Source organism: Myotis lucifugus, unplaced genomic scaffold (genome assembly GCF_000147115.1).
Source record: "Myotis lucifugus unplaced genomic scaffold, Myoluc2.0 scaffold_23, whole genome shotgun sequence".
In the NCBI taxonomy this organism is placed as follows: domain Eukaryota; kingdom Metazoa; phylum Chordata; class Mammalia; order Chiroptera; family Vespertilionidae; genus Myotis; species Myotis lucifugus.
In genome coordinates, this window is record NW_005871071.1 from 10960947 (window position 1) to 10983323 (window position 22377).

The 22377-nt window shown below is 42.4% G+C and overlaps 1 protein-coding gene across 1 annotated transcript in view; it reads right to left on the reverse strand.

The window, feature by feature from the left end:
• SQOR (sulfide quinone oxidoreductase) overlaps positions 1 to 22377 on the reverse strand; it is a 45487-nt gene that overhangs the window by 5543 nt on the left and 17567 nt on the right. Inside the window, exons 4-7 of the mRNA XM_006086012.3 lie at positions 19143 to 19196; positions 16379 to 16573; positions 14125 to 14334; positions 3345 to 3528 (exon numbers count right to left, since the gene is read on the reverse strand). Of these exons, the coding sequence (XP_006086074.1) occupies positions 3345 to 3528; positions 14125 to 14334; positions 16379 to 16573; positions 19143 to 19196 (643 nt within the window). The remainder of the gene's footprint in view (positions 1 to 3344; positions 3529 to 14124; positions 14335 to 16378; positions 16574 to 19142; positions 19197 to 22377) is intronic.

A 22377-nucleotide genomic window follows, 5' to 3' on the forward strand; every position in this document is an offset into this window, starting at 1 on the left:
CGGGGTGGGGGGGGGGGGTTCCCCTGTATTATAATCCCTTTCTGTTACGCCCAAGCCTTCAGTTAACTTTTGTTAAATGCCACATGCTGGTCTTGGCTGTGCTGTATGTCATTTATGGAGAATCCTGGGGCAGAGAGAAGCAGAGGAAGAGGAGGAGCTGCAGGAAAGCCAGACTCCGTGTGGCAAGACAGGGTCTGGCTCGCAATAGTACGATGGCCTGGACGGAGGTAAGACATCTGGCTGGTGGCAGGGAACGCCAGGGACAGATTTGTGGGACAAGTGTAAACATTGCTAAGAACGTATGTATTTTCAACACATCAATTCAGCAGCCTTACATTAAGAGAAATGTAAATTCAGAGGACTTGCTGGGGAAAGTTAAGACTATTGTTAAGTGGACACCAAAGAGAAGAGCAAATAGACTTTGACACAAGTGAAATGACAGAAAGGAGAGCGTTCACTGCAGCACAGTTTAAGAATAATATGGGTTGGAAACAATGCAAATATAAGTTGTGCAAACTTGTTAAATAAACCCTGGAGCAACCCTACAATAGGATACAGATTGTAAAAAAGCATGTAAAAACAACGGGATGCCCTCCACTCAAACGGGGACATCTGTAATACTTTTAACAATAAACATAAATAAATAAATACGAGGATGCTCTCTGCATGGTTAGGGGGGATGTAGAGGCTCAGAAAATGGGGTAGGACTGGGAGCAAGACTTCATTTAGAATTTTCATTTACTTGTATTTAATAGTATCTATTTGGAACACGGAATCAGATATATGTTTTTTTGAAGAAAGCCAAAAGTTGGGTAATCTGGATCTCACATGCAGCACAGGTATTTAACACATCAACTCAGCAGCCTTCCATTAAGAGAAACGTAAATTCAAAGTATGGCCCCAAAGTCTACCTATAAATCACAAAGACAAAGAACCCAGGACGAAACAAATGAACATCATGGACTCCTAAGGTAATGCAGTGGGAGGCACACAACCTCCTGTGTGGAGGGTCCTGCGAAACTATCACCTGAATCTAAATATAAGAAAAAACTAGGCAATTCTAAATTATGACATATTCTATAGATTAACCAGCCTGGACTCTTTAAAAAGAGTCAATAACGCCAATGTCATAAAAGTTTTAAAAAAAATGTTAGAGGGCGTGTTCTCAATTAAAGGAAACCAGAGACATGACAATCAATGTAGTGTGCAGTCCTGGGGAAATCGAGCTCTTCCACAGGATCCAGAGAAAAGCATTTCAAGGACCCATGCATGGGAGACCATGGTGTGGCAAGATCTATTCAGGAAGGCTGCCCCTGGATTGCCCTTGAGTTCCCAGTGTCCCATCTCCAACCATCTGGCCATGAAAAAAGCCCAATCTTGTCTTTATCAAGGCCCTGTCGAAGGCCAGTGTCCAGAGTTTCCATTTCGTATTAAAGCTTAGTCCTTTGGAGCCCTGAGAGGTTTGCCTGGGACCCCAGTTAGCTACTAGACTCACATGGTTACACAAGTACACAGGGGAGAGAGAGAGAGAGAGAGAGAGAGAGAGAGAGAGAGAGAGATCTTTGTTCCCCTGGGGTTGAAAGACCAGGAGTTTTTCTAAATAACCAATCAACTTCCCAAGCTTTTTCAAGCTTTGGATGGGTCCACCCCTGACCAATGCTCCCTTTCCCAGGCCTCTATGGTCAGGCACTTCCCCCGGTGCCATTTTGACTTCTACTGCACGTGTGCTTACCTCCCCAGCCCTCCCCCCCAGTTCTGTAGGGCGTGGGGGGGGGGGTACTTAATCCTTGGCCAGGTGATGCTGTGGACCCCTGGAGTGTGTGTGAAGTGTAGCTTCCTGGTGTAGAAAACAGGCGTCAGTGTCCAATTCCCTCTGCTTCCCTTCCTTTTATTAGAAAAACCTCTGCTGACAGTCCTTGACTGGTTCATGCATTTAAGAGAGGACTGGGCCACAGAAACATTATTAGGAAAACTGGAGAAATTCAAACTGGATTGTATATGAGATGATTTTCTCATACAATGTTCCATTTCTTGGATGTGATGACGGTCTTGGGGAGATAGAGGAGAAAGTCCTTTTTCTTAGGAAATGCATGTTGAAGTATTTGAGGGTAAAGCATTATGAAGTCAAAAGTCACTTTCTAATAACTCAGCAAAAAAGAAATGTACATAGATAAAGGAAAAGCCACATAACATTAGTAGTCAGTTAATACCTGAAAAATATATGGGTATTCATTGTACTTTCAAATTTTTCATAGGTTTGAGATTTTTTAAATAAAATGTTGGGTGGAAATGACTATTAATAGTGGAAAAGAGCCCTAGACAGTTTGGCTCCGTGGAGCTCAGCCTGCAGATCGAAGGGTCCTGGGTTCGATTCCGGTCAAGGGCACGGACCTCAGTTGCAGGCTCCTCCCCGGCCCGGACCCTGGTCGAGGCACATGCAGGAGGCAACCAGTCGATGTGTTTCTCTCACATTGATATGTCTCTCCGTCTTTCCCTCTCTCTTCCACTCTCTCTAAAAATCAGTGGAAAAATACCTTTGGGTGAGAATTAACAAAACCAAAAAAAAGTGGAAAAGATATGCAGTGGGTTTCCTTGAAAGTCTTCCTTAGGTTGAAGTAGTCAGCGAGAGTAATGCAACAGGAGCTGCAGGTGTACAATTCACACAAAACACTGCCGTTCCCGTCAGCAGGGAGGTCTGTGCTCTGCAGCAGCCACAGAGGGCAGCTCCTGTCTGCGGAGGACAGAATGTACAAGGCAATGCTCCCCATCACTGCTAGTGCAGAACACCGAGGCGAAGAGTTTAGTTTTCCAGGCGGAGACCTTAATGGTGTACCAATCAGGGCACGCTCCACTGTGTTTGTCTTAACAGGACAATTTTCTGGTCTGCAAGCATTCATTGACTTGCATGTGTTTTCTGGGGAAACAAACGCCTCCCTAACTTCACGGTGTTTCAGGCAGAAGAAAAATAGCCAACCTGCCTGGTGTCACAGACTGGGAAGGTCAGAGATGAGCGTGTGGCACTAGGAGGAGTGACAGAACTCCCGAGAGCTGGGAAAGTGGGGCCCTCTCTCGAATGCACTCTCCCCTGAAGACAACCTCTCTGACCTAGAAAAGGCAGAAGGGGTCATGCTACTCTGATACAAAGCCCTCAGCACATTCTTTCTTCTTTACACAATACTAAGTTCATCAACATGCTTCTGTGTCAGGGAAGTCAGTCATTCTTAACCCAGAAAAGTTTCCTCGTTATTCGCGGAATGCTATTTGTGCCAAATTATTGTTTCAGTTACGATGGTGCCTTGGGGTGACGTCATTTGAAGGGGGAGAAACGCTGCACGTTATCTTACCTACGGCAGCGGCGGTCTTCGAAGTAGGGAGGTTGGTGCAGTCCCCGATCCCAAACACATTTGAGTACTTCTTGTGCTGCAGAGTTTCTTTATCCACATCCACCCAGCCAGCATCATCAACCACAGGGCTCTTCTTGAGGACATCAGGGGCGCTCATTGGTGGTGTAACATGAAGCATTTCGTACTACAAAAAAGGAGAGTATCCAAATCTGTGTTTTTTCCATATATCTACAGCCCCACAAGCTCTGCCCCCGCCTCCCTCACCCACACACGGCTTTGGCTGCACCGAGCACTATATAATTGGTGCTTATACTAATCTACACCTTCTCCAGGATCTTACAGGCCCTTTGGAGTCTGGTGATAAAATAACTAACCACTCTCTTGGTTGACATTGTCTCCCCATAGAGTCCACATGATGCCTTTGGCAGAAGGCCCGGGGGAATCCAAGATACTGGAGGGAACCTCACTAACGTTCTGAAAGAACCCATTGCTGTTTCTCCTGTCACTGACACTAAAACAAAGGGCTGGCACATTTCAGTTGCTCTCTCCCTGACTGTCATCTACTGACTTGTAAAGTCTGGGACTGCAAAGAGGTGCTCCAAGTCCTTGAAACTTGTCAAGGCTGTGTTAGGAGCTGATAAGTGAGTGGCATTCCCAAATGTGGGTCAACCCTCAAAATAAAGGAAGCAGTCACAACACCAATTTAAAATGAAATAAAGGTTGGTAAGAATATTGCCTGGCAACTTGGAGGAAAGAGGGGTCTGATTCAGTATTGAGTTTACTGAACAGTGTAGAAGGTAGGGTGGATTCCCCCACTCGCCCCCAAATACCTCTGTCAAGATTACCCTTAGCAATGGTGCACTGGCCCGTTTTTTGTTTCTTTCTGTACTATCCCTCTACTTTTTGTAGTTCATCCTTTTTATTCTTTTAATTTAATTTTAATAAATTCCATCTAGAAATTCCAAATTGATTCAAATGTTCACAAAACATTTTATTAAGGTGAAAATTTTAGCATTTTAAGACAATTCCAACCTTGTGAGAGTCAATAGCCCCTAGTTCCCATAAGGAGGTTCATCAGGACTTGTCAGTCATGGACGACACCAGAAGCCTTGTATTTATTCCCAATGTCAGACAATTATAAGCTTCTTTAACCCTAAGGAAGAAGGAGTGCTGAAAACGCTCAGTGCTGCCCTGCAGGGTAACCTTGGGTGGCTCTTTAGGGACGTGGGCCCCTGAGGCTGGGTCTGTTAATGAACGTGGAGACGGAACACGCCTGTGGGATAATGGAGGGAATGGTCAACAACCATCACCCACCAAATCATTAAGGCCATGTCTGCACTGCCCTGCTTCAGTTAACGACAACCACTTTTTTAAGCTGGTTTAAATCTTATGAATTCCAGATATCCTTCTAGAAGTTCAATATTTTTACATAATCATTGTAAAGGCAAGACTATTTACTTGAACTAATTAATATCCTATGCAAAAGAAATACTAAGCAAAATAATAAATATAGACCATCTTCTTACACCATACACAAGAATAAACTCAAAATGGATTAAAGACTTAAATGTTAGACTCAAAACTATAAAAATCCTAGAAGAAAATATAGACAGCAAAATATCGGATATTTCTCGTGGCAATATTTTTTTCTTATATTTCGTCAGACAAGGGAAACAAAAGAAAAAATAAACAACTGGGACTATATCAAACTAAAAAGTTTTTGCACAGCAAAGGAAACTATCAGCAAATTGAAAATACAACCCACTTAATGAGAGAATATATTTATCCATGATATACCTAATAAGGGGTTAATATCCAAAATTTATAAAAAACTTAATACAACTCAACACTAAAAAAACAAACAATCCAATTAAAAAATGGGCAATGGACCTAAATAGACACTTCTCCAAAGGGGACATGCAGATGGCCAATAGCCATATGAAGAGATGCTTAACCTCACTAATCATCAGAGAGATGCAAATTAAAACCACAATGAGATATCACCTCACAACTGTCATAATGGCTACTATCAATAAATTAACAAACAACAAGTGTTTGTTGAGGAAGTGGAGAAAAGGGAACACTCATGCATTGTTGATGAAAATGCAGATTAGTGCAGCCACTGTGAAAAGCAGTATGTAGTTACCTCAAAAAATTAAAAATAGAATGCCTATGACCCAGGAATCCACTTCTGGGAATATATCTGAAGAAACCCAAAACACTAATTTGGAAGAATATATGCACCTCTATGTTCCTTGCAGCATTATTTACAATAGCCAAGAAATAGAAGCAATTTAAGTATCCATCAATAGACAAATGAATAAAGAAAATGCGGTACATATATACAATGGAATATTACTCAGCCAGAAAAAAATGAAACCTTGCCATTTGCCACAACATAGATCGACCTTAAGGGTGTTATGTTAAGTGAAATAAAGCAGGCAGAGAAAGACAAATACCATACGATTTAACTTACATATAGAACCTAAAAAATGAAATAAACAAACAAAACAGAAACTCATAGATACAGAGAACTGATGGTTGCTAGACAGGAGGGTAAGGAGGATAGTTGAAAAAGGTGAAGGAATTAAGAGGTACAAATTGGAAGTTATAAAAAGTCACGTGGAGGAAGACAGGGCAGGGTGGGTAGGAACTTAGAGGGCACAGTCCTCTTAGCATAATTAGGCTTGACCTTATGAGGCTCTCTAGATCTTATCTGGGAAGCTAATGGGCTGAGGGAAGTGCAGGAAGTGTAACTATGGTCAAAACAAGTGAAACTCACAAGAACTGTGTAACTCTAGAAACCACTACCTTGTTTACCTCTCACTATAAAATAAAGGCTCAGCTTGCCTTGGGATCTCTCTCTGTGGCCTCAGCCAGGCACAGGGAAGATCCACGGAGACTAAGGAAAGCTAGAGAGTTCTGAACACTGTCTCCGTGTAAAACATTCTTCGCCGACTCCGTCCACACCTTTGGGAACCCCTGGACCCGCTGGGGCTGGACCCCAGCATTTGGCGCTGAACAGGATTCCCCTAGGTAAGCCCCCCCGCACTCGGGACGGATAGGATTCCACCATAGGGTGCTGCAGACCCCCCTATAGAGGATAAGTAGGGTAAGTGGGTGGATAGTACAGAACTTAGATTGAGAAGATGTGCCATACTGAGTCTAGAAGAAAGAAGACTCTGTATTGATCTTTAGAATGAGAAGATGTGCCGTACTGAGTCTAGAAGAAAAAAAGACTTCGTATTGATCTTTTAACGTGTCCATGCTTTTCTGAGGAAGGAAAGGTGCCGGAAAGGTAAATGTAGAGGCATGGGAGAAGGTAGGCCCAAGGAGCCTTATCCTTAACCCCACTGCAGCCTTTCCACCCCGGGAAAGTGCAGGATTGGCAAGCTCTCCCTGGGGTGATAGATCAGGACTCAGGTAATAGCAGAAAGCGCCAATCCTATTCTTAAAATGGATACAAGAGAGCATTTGGGGTTTTTCTTTTTAATGCCTGCTTTGGATTGAGTAAATGCATTTTACTTAGTTTTAACACATCAAAGTTAACTCTCCGGATCTGTAAGTAGGCTGGGAACGTTTTCTTAACCAGGCTAATGGGGCAGGATTTGGCTTTAAAAAAGTAGATTAGGCTTTTAGAAAAGTAAGAAACTTTATTATAGACTATTGATCTGCATGCTTAAGGAGTTAAAGTTTCAGAAGGTAATCTCTTACAGTTTTTGCATGTTATTATAGAACATAACCCTTGTTTTCTTGAAAAAAGTACATTAGATCTTAAAAGTTTGCCAAAAGGTTAATCAGAACTTGAAAAAAAAAAAAAAATATAGTGCCATGGTCACCTCAATGTGGTTTCCTGTTCAAATTAAAATCTTAATTTATATTTGGAATTTAAAATCTGTAATAAGAAATGAAATTCCGCTACAGAATCCACCTCTGGTGTGGAGAGATTCAAAGGTGGCAGGAAAGGGCAGAGCTATAAGCTCTCCTGCAATGAGATTACTTAATGTTTTATTTAAAAATTACCGGAGAACATGTCGGGAAGTGCAAATTTTGGCCAAGATAACCTTGGGTGCTAGCCATGACTTTAGAAAGCGAAATAGGAAAAAATTTAAAATGTCTTTTTCTATTAAGCACGACTTTGGGAAAAATACGCCATCTGCGTCATTTGCTGAAACTTCCCCCAAAGCAGGATGTGGGGGAAGGGAAGGGAGCACATGGCGATCCAATATGGAAGCCCCCTCCCCAGCTATTCTAATTGAAAAGTTTTACAAAATTTAAAAATGCGTCTGGGATTTCTGTGCACGTGTAAAGAGAAAAACTGGCTTGGAACTAAAGCGCGCATCATCCGATTTTGGACATTTAGATAGAGTTTTGAGCTGAATTCTCTTTACAAATGTACAAAATAAAACCCAAGACTGATTATTTCCTAAGAAAAATGGCGAATTTGACCCAGGGAAGAAATGCAGGCTGGTTCTAGCAACAAGATTGTTATTTTTTCATAATAAAGTGATTTTTGAAATGTTAATAAACCCTGTTCCAAAGTTAATCTTAAAAGCCTCAAAGAAATTCAGTAAAATTGTCTGTTACAGAAAATTTACCAAAGTAACTGCCTTAAAATAATAATTTAGATTTGAATCTCAAGAATTATTGAACTATATCAATTATAAAACTCTAAGTAGCCCAGGTAAAAGACGGCTATGCCCTTTAATTAAGGCTGGATTCCCAAAGCAATTTCTAATGGAGGAAGGGCTAGCCTCCCTTCCCCCAACAGAGCAGGTAGGCCAAAAATTTCCTAACAGTGGAAACTTCTAAAGAGAGGCTTGCTTCCCAGTTTCCCATCCTTGGTAGAAAGAATGTAACTAATTTGCATTTTAATGGTTACCTGTTTCCAGTCAATGGCAGCCCAAGGCTTTGGGAGTTTGCTAAATTGAATTAGATATTCTGAAATAACAAAATGCTAAAGTATTAATCTAAATTTCCCTCACGAAAAATCTAGAGGACAGAATTAAATCTATTGATTATGTCTTGTATTTTTGAAGTTTATTCTTAAAAATGTTACTGATTGAGAAATGCTAAATATTTAACCTGCCAGCTAAGAGTTTAAAGTTCTGGTTAAATAAATTGAGAAAAATCATATAATTATAGTAAAATTTCAACATTTGTCTAATTGAAAAAAAGAGGATAAAGTCTGTAATCCCAACCGAAATTTTTAAATACAAAGATCAGTTTTAATTTAATTGATATCTCTTAATAATTATAAAAGGTATATAATCTTTAAATCATATATATACATATATATTTGATGGTCTTTCAAGTTGGATTTCAAAACTATAACCAAGGAATGACTTTGGGACATTTCACGGGCCCTGAAATGTTTTCAAAAGTTTATTCTCTCTTCTTAAAGGATTTTTTAATAAAGCCAATTTAATATACTTGAAATCACATGGAAAGCTTTATCAAATATAAATTAATAAATATATTTTAAGTTTTTGCCTCAAAGAAAGGGAAAAACAAGTTATTTTGTTTGATATTTCTTAAAATACAGCAGTAGAATTTTAAGATGTAATTTAAAATAACAAAAGCTCCTCACCGCTGCATTTTAAATTAGGCTGGAGGTGAGGCAGCATTTGCACCTCGTGAATCAGACATAAAACTTTACTAAATTTACTAACTTTATTAATAAAAGTACCTACTATAGAAGTCAGTATCTTTGTAAGCAATTGAATCCTAGTAAAGTAAAATTCTTCTAAAAAAGTTACTGAAGGCTTCCCATGATTCCTCTGTATATGCAAATAAGCCAAAAGGGAATGCTTTTTTAAAATGTTACCTTAAATTTAATAAAAAGGAGAAATTTAAAAATTTTGAAATATCTTCCACTAATATTTATAGGAAATTGAATTGCCATGGCCTAGAACAAAGAATATCCTTACATGATATTGTTCTACAATGTCATTATTGTACATTTATCCCAAACAAATTTACAAACTAATTCTTTGAATGTTTGGCAGAAATTGAATAAGGACATTAAAGGATTTAATCCCTTCCACTGTGTGGAGGGCTCCCTGAGAAGCCACTTGAGCATTCTGTATTGACCTCTCTTGCCCTTTTTGCCAAGAGGGTCCCTCTTCTCACAATTCAATTGCCTATAGCTGTTGCCTGAGCTCTCTGTTCATGCTGAGGTTGAAGCCTCATGGTGGCTGGTGCCGTGGATCTGTCTCTCGCCCAATGGCGTAAGCTAGGCCCTCTCTGGAGAAGAAACCTGGGTTCCCCATGATCAATGCCGGGGCCCCGCCAGCAGGCGAGGGGATCCAAAGGCAGTTGCTGGGCATGGAGGCCAGAGGGACATAGGCTACCAAGGAGACAGAACTGAACCTCACATCACCCTACTTGGCCCAGAGATGGCTGGTAGTCAACGACGGGTAAGACCCCACAGGGTGGGGCAACCTAAGACAGGCACAGCCGGGGGCCAGTAGGAGAGAACTTGGGGTTCAACAGAGGTGGAGCACAGATCCTCACCCCCCCAATTGTGCAGGGGCTTGAACACTCGCCCCTTCTGAGGAAGGCCTCCTGCTCCCATGTCTGCTTCTTGCTTCCCATGCCCAGCCCAGATCGGGACCCAGGTAACAGAAAGAGACTTGGCCCAGCTGAGATCAGTACCCAGACAACAGAGACTTGACTGACAACAGCTACCCTATATCTACATCCAGCCTAACACCAGGAATGCTCAGGGCTTTCTCAAGGATGCAACATAATCCTTTCCATTAATATTTACAGTGTAAACTAAGATTGTTGTTAGAGTATTAAATTTGACAGTAAAATAGCAGTCAAGTTTTCAGATTAATTAAAATTGGCTCAAGAAGTATTAACCAAAATTTTCATTTCATGGAAAAATTGCTTAACATCCAATGAACCTAAAACAGTCATATTTTTGTGCAAAAACATTAAAATTTAAAGTTATCTAGACTAAATTAAAAAAAAAGGGGGGGAGAGTGGAAAAATACCATGTAAGGAAAAATATCCTGTAACTAAATCACATCTAGAAAATTTTTTTCATTTATAATGCTAACAGCAAGACACCCAGGAAAACACACATGGTGTCAAAATAAGCCAAAGGAAAATCATTTGGGCAAATATAAAAAGGACCCCAAGTAAAATTCCCTTTATTAACCTTCGGTCGAGAATATGTTTGTATATTTTCAGAAAACAACTTCAAGACCATGTGGATTCCTGCAACAGAGAGGAATTATCAGGAATGCTCCAGCCATGAAGACAAGAGGAAAAACAATCCAAAGATGGAGGATGCTGACGACACTTTGCCATGCTAGCAGTCAGCAGCTGTGCGTCGCTGCAGGTTGCCCAGGATCAAACCAGATAGGGTCGGACTTGCATTGCCACCATTTGTCCACCATCCAGAACTGAAATATCATTGCTGACATGTAGACAAAAGGAACTGTCGGACATTGAAACTTGGACTCAGAACTGTTGGACGTTGAAATTGGGACTTAAAACATTTTTTGTTCTTGAAATGTTATGCATAAGTTTTAAAATGTTTTGGGTTTTGCATTGGCATTGTTTTGTTATTGTTTTAATAGCCAGAGTTTTGTTCTTGATGCTTAAGTTTGATGCTTAAGTTTTACTGTCATTATGGTAGCTTAAAAACTCTCATTATAGTAGCTTAAAAAATAAAAGAAGGGTGAGATGTGGGGAGCTGATATAGGGTTAAGCCTCGGACTGACCTGTGGGCAAAGTCACAAACAATTCCCAGCTTAGAGGGCACAGTCCTCTTAGCATAATTAGGCTTGACCTTATGAGGCTCTCTAGATCTTATCTGGGAAGCTAATGGGCTGAGGGAAGTGCAGGAAGTGTAACTATGGTCAAAACAAGTGAAACTCACAAGAACTGTGTAACTCTAGAAACCACTACCTTGTTTACCTCTCACTATAAAATAAAGGCTCAGCTTGCCTTGGGATCTTTCTCTGTGGCCTCAGCCAGGCACAGGGAAGATCCACGGAGACTAAGGAAAGCTAGAGAGTTCTGAACGCTGTCTCCGTGTAAAACCTTCTTCGCCGACTCCGTCCACACCTTTGGGAACCCCTGGACCCGCTGGGGCTGGACCCCAGCAGTTGTACTGTTGATATTTGGCTCTGTTGACTAATGAGTTTGCCGACCACTGCCCTAGGAGCGTAACTGTATGAATATGAACTACTCATAACTGACCTTGAGCTGGGGCAAATAGATGCTACTCAGCCTGGGAATCCTGTGACACCAGAAAGTAAGAAAGTGCTCAAAAATACGATGGGGACATGTCACAAGGACATTGGAGCCATCTAAAAGGGCTCCTCAAATCTGGGGCAATTTGTGCACCAAAGTAATTAAAGATAATGATGAATTATAAACATTGGGAGGAAAGTAGGAATTTAGGAGTTCTTACTAATAATGAATTAATAAAGAGAGAAGGGGGGGGGGGGTTTTGCTGACAGAATGCCAAGAGCCTATTGCTAAAATTAGAGAAAAGGCTGGAAAATCATCATTTTGCAACCACTGCAGTAGAGATTGGATTAGGCAAAAAATCACCAATGGATGCTAGATCCAGGGGGAAACTTTAATGAGAAATAGGATGTTTACATGGTCTTAAAGTGTCTCCCTACAGACTTATCAGTAGCAAGGGAGGAAAATAATAATTATATAATGGAGAAACTGGTTCATATCTTGACTGGTCTAAATGAACATCATCAGTGAGAGGCAGTTGAACACAGTGTGCTTTCACCCTAGAAGGACACATCGCATAAGCAGTATTTCAGTCTAAAACTCATAACCTGGCCCTGGCCAGTGTGTTCAGTGGTTAGAGCATCAGCCTGAGTACCCAAGGGTCACGGGTTTGAATCCCAATCAAAGGCACATACCTGGGTTGCGGTTTGCTCCCCACTCCCAGTTGGGGTGTGTGTGTAAGGCAATCAGTCGATGTTCCTCCCTCTCTTCCTCCCTCCCTTCCTCCCTTCTTTCCTCCCACTCTCTCTGAAAAGCAATGGGAAAAAATACCCTCAAGTGATGATTAACAAAAAAATAATAATAATAATAATAATAAAGTAAAATTAAAAATCATAGCCTGAAATGAATCACAAGAAAACACAAACAAAACACAAACCAAAAATGAAGAACATTCTATTAAAAAAATTAAAGTGTGGGAAGGGGGCTGTATTATTCCAAAATGCCAGTGTCACAAGAAACATTCCAGATTCAAGGAGACTAAAGAGATACCACAATTAAATGAAATACCTGACTATAGACTGGAGTCTGTCCTAGAGGGGAGAAGTACTATAAACGCTATTGAAAACAAAACTGGAGTACCAATGGTAGATTAAAATACTGTATCCATGCTAAATATGCTAAGTTGATAGCTGTACTGTGGTTATGTACGAGAATACCCCTATGTCTTGGGAAATTTACAGTGAAGTATTTAGGGGCAAAGGACTATGATGTACGTAACTAACCTTTCAATGCTTCGGGGAGAGGGAGAGAAATGAAATGAAAAAACAAATGGGATAAACTCTCTATTAAGTTCATCTAGGTAAAGACTATATACAGGTTTACATTATTTATACATTTACTATTTTTATCATGGCAACTTTCCCTAAGTTGAGATTATTTCCGAAAAAAAAAGTATTTAAAAATTATGACCTTGAGTCATAATAAGATTTTAAATACACTCACGTACAAAAAACAAGATGTATGCAATTTATTTAGAAAGAACTTGACTTAAAAGCTTATAATGTAAAGTTTTGATGTTTAGAAGACTAATCTTTGATTTCCCTCAAAATTCATTTTATGGAACCTTTTCTTACCTCTAAAAATGCTGAATAAATAAAATACGCCTGTGCACTGTTTTCTCACTGCTAACAGTTCTTGCCAGAATGACAGAAACAAATGATTCCTCCACGCATGCTTCTCCAGCCGCCTTTTCATTTTGTTTTTACTCCTCACCCTCCACTACAAAGGTGCTGCTCTTCCCACTCACAGAAGAAAGTGAGACACAGAGAAGCCAAGGCCATGTACAAAGGCTAGGCCTTCCCAAGCAGGGGGTAGCTCCACCAGACCTTTCAAAGGGCTTTAAGTGCTTCCTTTCATGCGCAGGTGAAAGATGTTTAAAAGATAGCCTCTTCTGTCGTTCTTGAACTAACCACAATCAGGGCTAACCACAATCAGGGCTGTTTCTCCCATTCTATAAACTCCATCAATCACCAGATCCTGCAGGTAAGGAAGCCCTTCCAGAACGCTCAGCTGTAACTGAAGTTGTGAAATATCTGACTGCTCAAAACAGGATAAAGCCCTAACCGGTTTGGCTCAGTGGATAGAGCGTCGGCCTGTGGACTGAAAGGTCCCAGGTTCGATTCCGGTCAAGGGCATGTACCTTGGTTGCGGGCACATCCCCAGTAGGAGGTGTGCAGGAGGCAGCTGGTCGATGTTTCTCTCTCATCGATTCTAACTCTCTATCCCTCTCCCTTCCTCTCTGTAAAAAATCAATAAAATATATTAAAAAAAAAACACAGGATAAAAATCTACTTGGTACCAGTAGATAAACCCTCCTCCCTCCCATGAACACAGCCTCCTACCTCTTTCTCTTCCCCACCCATGTTGGTCCACCCTCCTCCATCACTGTCCTAAGATGCTCATTGTAACCAGCCTCCCCCAGTGCACAACGGTGATGGGCAGGGAAGTAGGAGCCACGATGACGCCGGCATCCACAACACTGTCCACCTGACAGCTCAGCCTCGCCACTCACAGAAATCACTTGGGTCTCTCCAGGTTTGTCCATGTTCTCAAACACAGCCTCTTGTTTGTCGGCTCGGACTTCAATGAGATTTTGCTTGTAGTTCACAGTGAGGTTCCGTTCCTGGATGATCTCCATCAGGGCATCTGCATACTTCTTAACCCCAAAAATCGATCCAAGGGAAGTGTTGAAAATGATATTGGCCTTAGATCGCTTCCCTGTCTGAGAAAAAGGAAAGAATAGAAACAACCCACACCAAAGCATTACTCCAGCCACCTTTTGTTTTGTTTTTCAACTGAGACAAGAATTAAACCCTTCAGAAGAGACCTCGCCAGCTTTCTCTACCCCTTTGCCCTGGTGGGGTGAGGTGTGGACCAATCCACTACCTCCGTCTTATTTTCCATCAACAACACAGCAACTAAGTGCACACCTGAACCAAAGGGTTGAGGTGGGCACTGTTCAATTGAAGGCCAGAGGTGAGATTTCTTCTAGGGGAAAACAGAGCTGATTGTTTACTCATATACTCATTTGCTCATTCACTCAGTAATGATGTGATGAGGTCCTGGAGCTGCCCAGTCTGTTCTCGGCGCTGAGGGACAGGAGTGAACGACACGAAGGCATGTCCCCTTGGCTCACACACCCCAGTGCTGCTCAGGTCTCAGAGAGGCTGGTATTCTCCCAACACCTACAATCTCAGGGAGGTCTCTCAGACCACCCAAGAGCTGGGAGGTGAGTTAAACAAAGAGAATTTCCAGGAGGAACAGCTAGTCTCTTTTCTTCTGTCCAGCTCCTTGTAGGATTTGCTCACCTGGATCTCACTATTTAGAAGTTAGGTGAGTAAGGACCTCAAATTGCCAACCCGGAATTCTCTAACCCAGAAGGGCCTTTCTTACCCACAGAAATGATGACTTAATTCCCCACCCGTGGGGTTGGTGCTGTTCTCCATGACTCAGGTGAAGCCTTCCCAGTGCTGGGTTCCCAGGGTGTATTCACATCTCCTCCGTCCCATCGTCCCCTCCCCTTCTCCTCACCTGTCCCTTTACAGAACCACAGGCTGCTCTGAACCTGCACCGTCTCGAGTGGGACCACGCTTTAGTAAACCTAGTGTGACACGCTGCAGAGGGCAGGAGGGCCAGGGCAGCTCCCCCAGCTTCACACCACGTGTTCTTGGGCTGCAGACCCGACACAGAGGGTGTGTGAGCAATGTCTCTAAACAGCATCTTAGTGGAAAGAGACAAATCTTTCCACTGTTTGAAGTTCTACGCGAACATTATTTTTTTCCCTTTAGAATTGGCATTTTTTCCTATTATACTTCCAAAAATGTATATAAGAGCCAGAAAATATTTATAACCTTAAACTTGAGCTGAGGATATTATTATGTATAAAAATGATCAATGTGCAACTAATTGTCTAACTATATGAAAATATTTAAGCAGTCTTTAACATACCTCCCCAGGAGACTTTTATACACACATTAAAAGGTATGTTACAGCCCAGCTGGCGTGGCTCAATGGTTGAGCATTGACATATGAACCAGGAGGTCATGGTTTGATTCCCAGGTTGCGGGCTCAATCCCCAGTGTGTGGTATGCAGGAAGCAGCCAATCAATAATTCTCTCTCATCATTAATGTTTCTATCTCTCTCTCTCTCCCTCCCTCTCCCTTCCTCTCTGAAATCAATAATAATATATTTTTTTAAAAGTATGTTACAAAGACTATTTAATAATCATACAAACTTAGTTTGTATGTACAGTATGATTGTAACCATGTTTAAAAAAACATGCATAAGAGCCCTAGCCGGTTTGGCTCAGTGGATAGAGATCAGCTTGTGGACTGAAGGGTCCCAGGTTCAATTCTGGTCAAGGACACATGCCCAGGTTGCAGGCTCGATCCTCGGTAGGGGACATGCAGGAGGCAGCCAATCAATGATGCTCTCTCATCATTGATGTTTCTCTCTCTCTCTCCCTCTTCCTTCCTCTCTGAAATCAATAAAAATATATTCAAAACAAAAACAAAAACATGCATAAGAAAAAAATGGAAAGTCATGTCAAATTGATGATACCAGCTGTATTAAAACAATTGGATTATGATTGTCTTTTTCCTTTTTTCTATTTTATGAACTTCTAATTATATAATTTTGTACATATGTAACAAAAATTTAGAAATAAGAAAAAGTATCTTGACATGGATAAAATGGAATTATGGCACTCAGCAAATTAGTACCGTCTACTCCCCCACCCTGTCCTGTCCCTGGAAAGGAAGCATACCTTCCTGAAATAGTCTTCCGATAAGTACATGATCTTCTGCGGGGCCCCAGCACACTTTACGGGAGTGTTTGGAAAGGTAAAGATGGCATTGCCCTCCTTGAAGTCCTGCAAAGCTTTCCACGTCTTCTCTACCGTACCAACTGAATAGTTAGACCCTATTTTGGGTTGGGAAAAACCTTCAGGTAGGCCTTTAATCTGCAACAAACAGACACACACAAAAAAAAACACATTTTTTTTACCATATGATTTTACTTATATGTTGAATCTAAAGAACAAAATAGACAAACAAACAAAGTTGGAACAGACTCATAGATGCAGAGAGCTGACTGGTGGTTGCCCAAGGGGGTGGGGATTGGGGGACTGGGTGAAAGAGTTGAAGTGATTAAGAAGTACAAATTGGTAGCTACAAAACTGTCATGGGGATGTAAGGCACAGCATAGGGAATATAGTCAATAATATTCTCATAATTATGAATGGTGCCAGGTGGGTATATAAAGCATATGATTGCTTAACCACTAAGCTGTATGCCTGAAACCAACATAAAACAAAAATGAATGAAAACTGTAAAAATAAATGTTTGACAGAAGTGCAAATGACTTGCTTTGCCATTTCTACAGCCTCACAAGCATTTCAGTACAATTATTAGCCCACAGTCCTCACACACAATGCAGCAGGCAGGTGGGTGTAGCACCCAAGCTGCAGACTGGACTCAGCCCAGAGAAGCCCCTCTGCCTCCCTGGCCTTGAGACCCTAATTTGAAAACATCTCTTCCCACCATCGGAGTAAAGACAAGAATCCAGGCATAGTTGTGTTTGGAGAGCCAGCTGCCTTACTGGGAAGAAGAAGGGTGACCTTTGGTAAATTAACTAATATCTCTAAGCCACTCAAAGTGTGGTCTCAGGACCAGCAGCACCAGCACTACCTGGGAACCTGCCTGAAAATGCACATTCTCGGCCCCCACCCCAGACCTACTGAATCAAGAACTCATGGGCAAGCCCAGAAATCGGTTTTAACGGGTGATTCGGTGGGCACTGAGGCTTGAAAAGCTTACGCTCACCACCTGTAAAGGGGGATAAAAGTAACAGCTCCGTAGGGCTCTTGGCAGGAGTAAATGAGGCCATGTGTGTCAAGTGCTGAGAAAAACTGAACCTCACAAGGTGATGCTCTGTAAGTGGTAGTGTGTTCCTGCCAGTGAGATAACCGGGTACTTGTCTTAAATGCTGTAGGTTCACAGCATGCAACGAAAATGGCACAGATTGAGGTAAGAGACTCAAGCACCATTTCTTCCAGCAAGAGAAGGAAACTCTCAAAAACACAGTCATCAAGATGGGCTGGTCCTTCAGAACCTTCCCAGGCTGTTGTCCAGAACATAGGCCACCTCCAGGGTGGACACCAACCCCTCTGGTCTCAAGGAAACAGGATCCTGTGATCTCCTCCATCTCCCTCAATGACAAGGGCAGCTATTCCTCTGATTACTGATCACAGCTCCTGCTACGGTTCAAGTAGCTGTAATATTCGCAGTTTAAATATTATTTCTTGGTTTGCTGCAAAAAGCTGCTAAGGACTCTCAGCACTGGTCTCTTCAGTCCTCTCAGGCGGCACAGGGGCTCCGGCGGGCAGGGGAGGGGAGGGGTGACCGTGGAGATGCGCCATCTGTGCTGCATCACCACTTCTGGGGTCTTGTGAGAGACAAGGACCTCCCAGAAGGTGTAACTGGCACCTTCTCCACAGTCTACTCCACAGCTTGTCATTCTGTGAGACTCATGGCCAAGCCACCATGACCAAACTCATCACAACCTTCACACCAACACATGGCTTCTTCAAACCATCTCAGGACACACCCCAGGACACTGTCACCACCTCCACCCTGGACATGTCATGGTTTGGGGGGGTTTTACGCAGAAACACACTTCAAAGATGAGTCTTTCCTGGGCCGACTCGGATGAGGCCCTTGCCTGCGTCACTCGGCTTTATGTGCTCCAACTATTTACCCAGTGTCCCCAACAAACTTCTGGAAATCATAATAATTACTGACTTACTCCATGATGTTTTAGAAAACTGAGCTTGAATGTCACAATTGTCAGACAGCATCCAGATCCCTAACTCATGGAAAAGGGAGATCGAAGGAACTTCCAGGGTAGAAGTTATATTGTGTTGGTCACTTTGACCAAAAACACTCAGCCGCCACAGGGCAAAACCCAAACCTCTCTCCAGCTCCTGATCAACTAACTGCTGGCATTCTATCCTTAAAGTCTGCTTAGAAAACTCGTTAGTCGGGACACTCGTAAGTCAAGGCCCCACTGTACCACTGTATTGCATTGGTCACTTTGACCAAAAACACCCAGCCGCCACAGGGCAAAACCCAAACCTCTCTCCAGCTCCTGATCAACTAACTGCTGGCATTCTATCCTTAAAGTCTGCTTAGAAATTCAAAATCTAAATCTCACTTTCAAAGGAAAGTTTAACCTGCAATACCACCAACTCAGGTAGTTTTCTTGTAAGTGTGGGAAAGGCTGCTCTTTTGCATGAATTCCCACCAGAGCATGGACATGTTGACTTATGATTAAAGCTTAGAGCTGGATCATGTTATCATTAACAGAATCTCGGATAAGACGTTTTTAAAACCATAAAAAGACTGCTGAGAAATAAAACTAGAAGAGGATTTCTTAGTACTTTTTCTTGTCAAATGAACATAAAGACACTCAAGGCAGTGCTTGATCTTGGCAGAAGTAGGCCAGGGAACACAGAAGTCATTTAAACATACCTTCCCATAGTCCAGCTGGATTCCGAGAGCAATAATGAGATATTTGTAGGAGATCTGCAACACAAAGCAATGCCATTTAGACCAGGACCCAAACAGTGGCAGTCCCAGGACTGACTCAGGCCCCAGGTGAGTGGGGCCATCACAGCGTTTCCATTTTTTTTATGTGAATGACTTGGGGCTGTGGCTGGTGGGGCAGGGTGTGTGTGTGTTGAGGGGGGAGGGAGGGGGCCGGTACAGGCTCCAGTCTGCCATCACGCCCATCATTCTCACACCTCATTGCTTCACAAACATTGCATAACCTGCCTGGCTTCTGAGAGCTGCGCCTCCTATATTTTCACACAGTGGAGAATGACAGCAAAGAGGCCACAGCTTTCTGTGCAGGGCTTGTGTTAACACTTTTTCATGTTGGGGAATGACTTTCTAATCTTAAAAATAATCCCTTTTCTTTTAATAGGGTAAAGTGTGAATCCCTAGCAAATCTGGCCTGTCAGATGGATGGATTGATATCATAACTGAGAAACTGCTCTTTTGAAGGCCATTGAAAAGGAAGTGATACAGTGTATCTCATATTATTTAATGATCTGTTTGGAACTTAAAAGTCCCCTCCTTAAATATGGGTATTGTGATTATTCATGCTGGGAGCAAAAGTCTCCCTACTTATTATGACAGAAATGTGGGTTGCAAATGGGGAGGAAGAAAAGTTGAAGCAAAAAAAAAAAAGTCAGCAAGAAGGATGTAAAGTAAAAGGACCTGCCTAGGAAGCTGAAGGTGAGATTGCCATGAAAGTCAGGGGCCCAGAAAGGACATCCGGTGATGACGGTCTCTCTCCTTTACTAAACAGAGAAGCGCAGCACACGGCCGTGCAGATCGCAGTTAAAGAGGGGGGATTCCAAGATGCAGGAGGCTTGACTCACACTGGGGAGCAACAGGAGCAAGTCACTGAAGAGGTCCTGCCCTGGGACCCAGATCAGCTCCGTGGTCACGACCACAGTGAGGCCTTCCTATGACTCAGTCTTAACCCAGTGCACCTGATGCTTCATAGCACCTGTCCAGCTATATAACAGTAATATCCTCCCCACCACATCAAACACTCCTGGAGGATAAAGGTTGTGTCTTACTCCTTATATTCCTAGAATCTAGCATAGTCACCAAGTTAAAGTGAGGAACTCAGTAATGTTTGTTGGATGAATGAATGGATGGGTGGTTGATTCCAGCTGCATGTGAAAATGCAATTTATCGAAGTGGATAATAATATATACATCACCATCCCTGTGATTTGCCTATCCATAGACAACGGGTGCCCTGAAATTCCTTGTTCTGTAGGAAAGTGTACTGGGCCCATTAAATGGCTGGGGGAACTGTGTTGAATCTTCAGGGTATATGAGGTCAGAGGTAGCATGAGGTCCAGGGGAGATGATCTACAGGTAAAACATACGCCCACTGTCAACAAGAAAAGCCTTTGGTTTGTGTGTGCCCTGATGTTTCTATTAGAGCACAATATTGATCATTTTTTAGGAGTAATAATAACAGATAAGCTTAAGATTATAAAAAGTCAGTAAGGGAGAATAAACCCTAACGTAGCAAAGAATAAAAAGAAAGCCTCAAGTGTTTGGATAAGTTCAAGTTTCCAGGCCAGATGACCTAAACCCTAAGGAATTGTAAAAACTTGTAGACAAGACTTTTGAGCAACTGCAGAGAACAGTACAGATCTCTCCAGAAGGCTAAATATGGGTAAATGCTCTAATTTTATCCAGGGGGTGGGAAGGTAACTAACAACTTAGCAAACAGGATGTTCATCCAGTTCAACATTCCAGGCTCATCTACTGTAGTTTGGACAAAGAAGAGCATTGACATGGATTCATTTTGCAACCCTGCTTTCACCAATAACTATACTGGCACATAGTGGATACTCAATAAATATCTCCTCTTCCTTTTTTTCATGTATTCTCTTAAAAATAATAACAGCAACATTTCTTGAACATCCACTTTACGCAACTGACAAGGTATCTCCCATGAGATGCTATACGCAGACTTCAGATATGACTATGGAATACTTTTGCCTGAAAAATCCTGGAATAAAGTCCCACCATCTTGCACCAACTTCTTCCTCAGCCCTAAAACAAGACACTGCAAGTTCCCTAAGGTCTACATTCGAGAGGTCTACCCAGGGCTTTGAAGTGAGAACACCTACCAATGCCTTCCATTCTCCGAGATGAGACAAGATTGTGATCCTTAAATGAGCACAAACTCAACCACAAAGGGCTCTGAGTGTTTCCTATAATGTAAAGGGGTGTGATCAAGGGGGCAGACACTGCTCTACCAGAGGGCTGATGTGGGTTATAAGACAGAGCTCTCCTGGCCCCATGAGCCGGCAGCAGATGGCAAGGGAAATGAGCCCCAACGCTCAGTGTTGAGAACTGAGAACAATCTTGTGTTTCACTCAGTCCGCCCTCCTGGAGATGCAGGGGAAATAAGGAAGTTCATCAACAGGGGGGAAATAACATAAGAATTTTAACTTAAATAAATGTATATTGTATTAAATAATATATTAAATATTATTTGTTTATTTTAGGATGGGAGAAGCCTGACTTGTGGATCATATGAAAAAAAAAAGACCCAGAGGTTTGAACTGACCCCAAGCCCAGCATGAATCAGCCTGTGGCAACTGTCGCTACAAAGGCAAATGCTAAATTAGGCAGTATCTGACTGTGGGAGGGCTGTTCTGCAGAGTGGCTTCCTCTTCCGGGAGCCTTTTTCAGGGAGGGGACAAGTCCGATGATGTCTAAAGTAGGAGAAAGAGGGTCATGAGGGGACTGAAGACCGTGGAAGATGATGGAAAGTGGGGACAAGGGGACAAATCCATCTGAACAGAATACTGACATAGACTATAAGAACCATCTTCGAATAGTTGAAGGGTTTCTCCTCACAAGAGAGAGAAGACATTCTCTCCCACACTACAGAAAGAACAAGGAATAAGGAAGGTATTAAGTCCCATTGCACCCTGGGGGCCCAAGAACCATGGGAGCCTGGAGCAGGCAGGGTGCAGCATGGTGGCTGCACTGCCTGCCGTGGTCCTGGGCTCAGCAGCAGATGAGGGGACATGATGTTGCAGATGGCTTCTGAGCCTGTGGTCTCACCATCTGCTCTCATCCCCTTAATAAAATGCAGGGACAGCACTTTCTGAAAAGCTTTGACCCCTGGGTGGTAGGGGGTGGAAGGAGACTTCTAAATGATG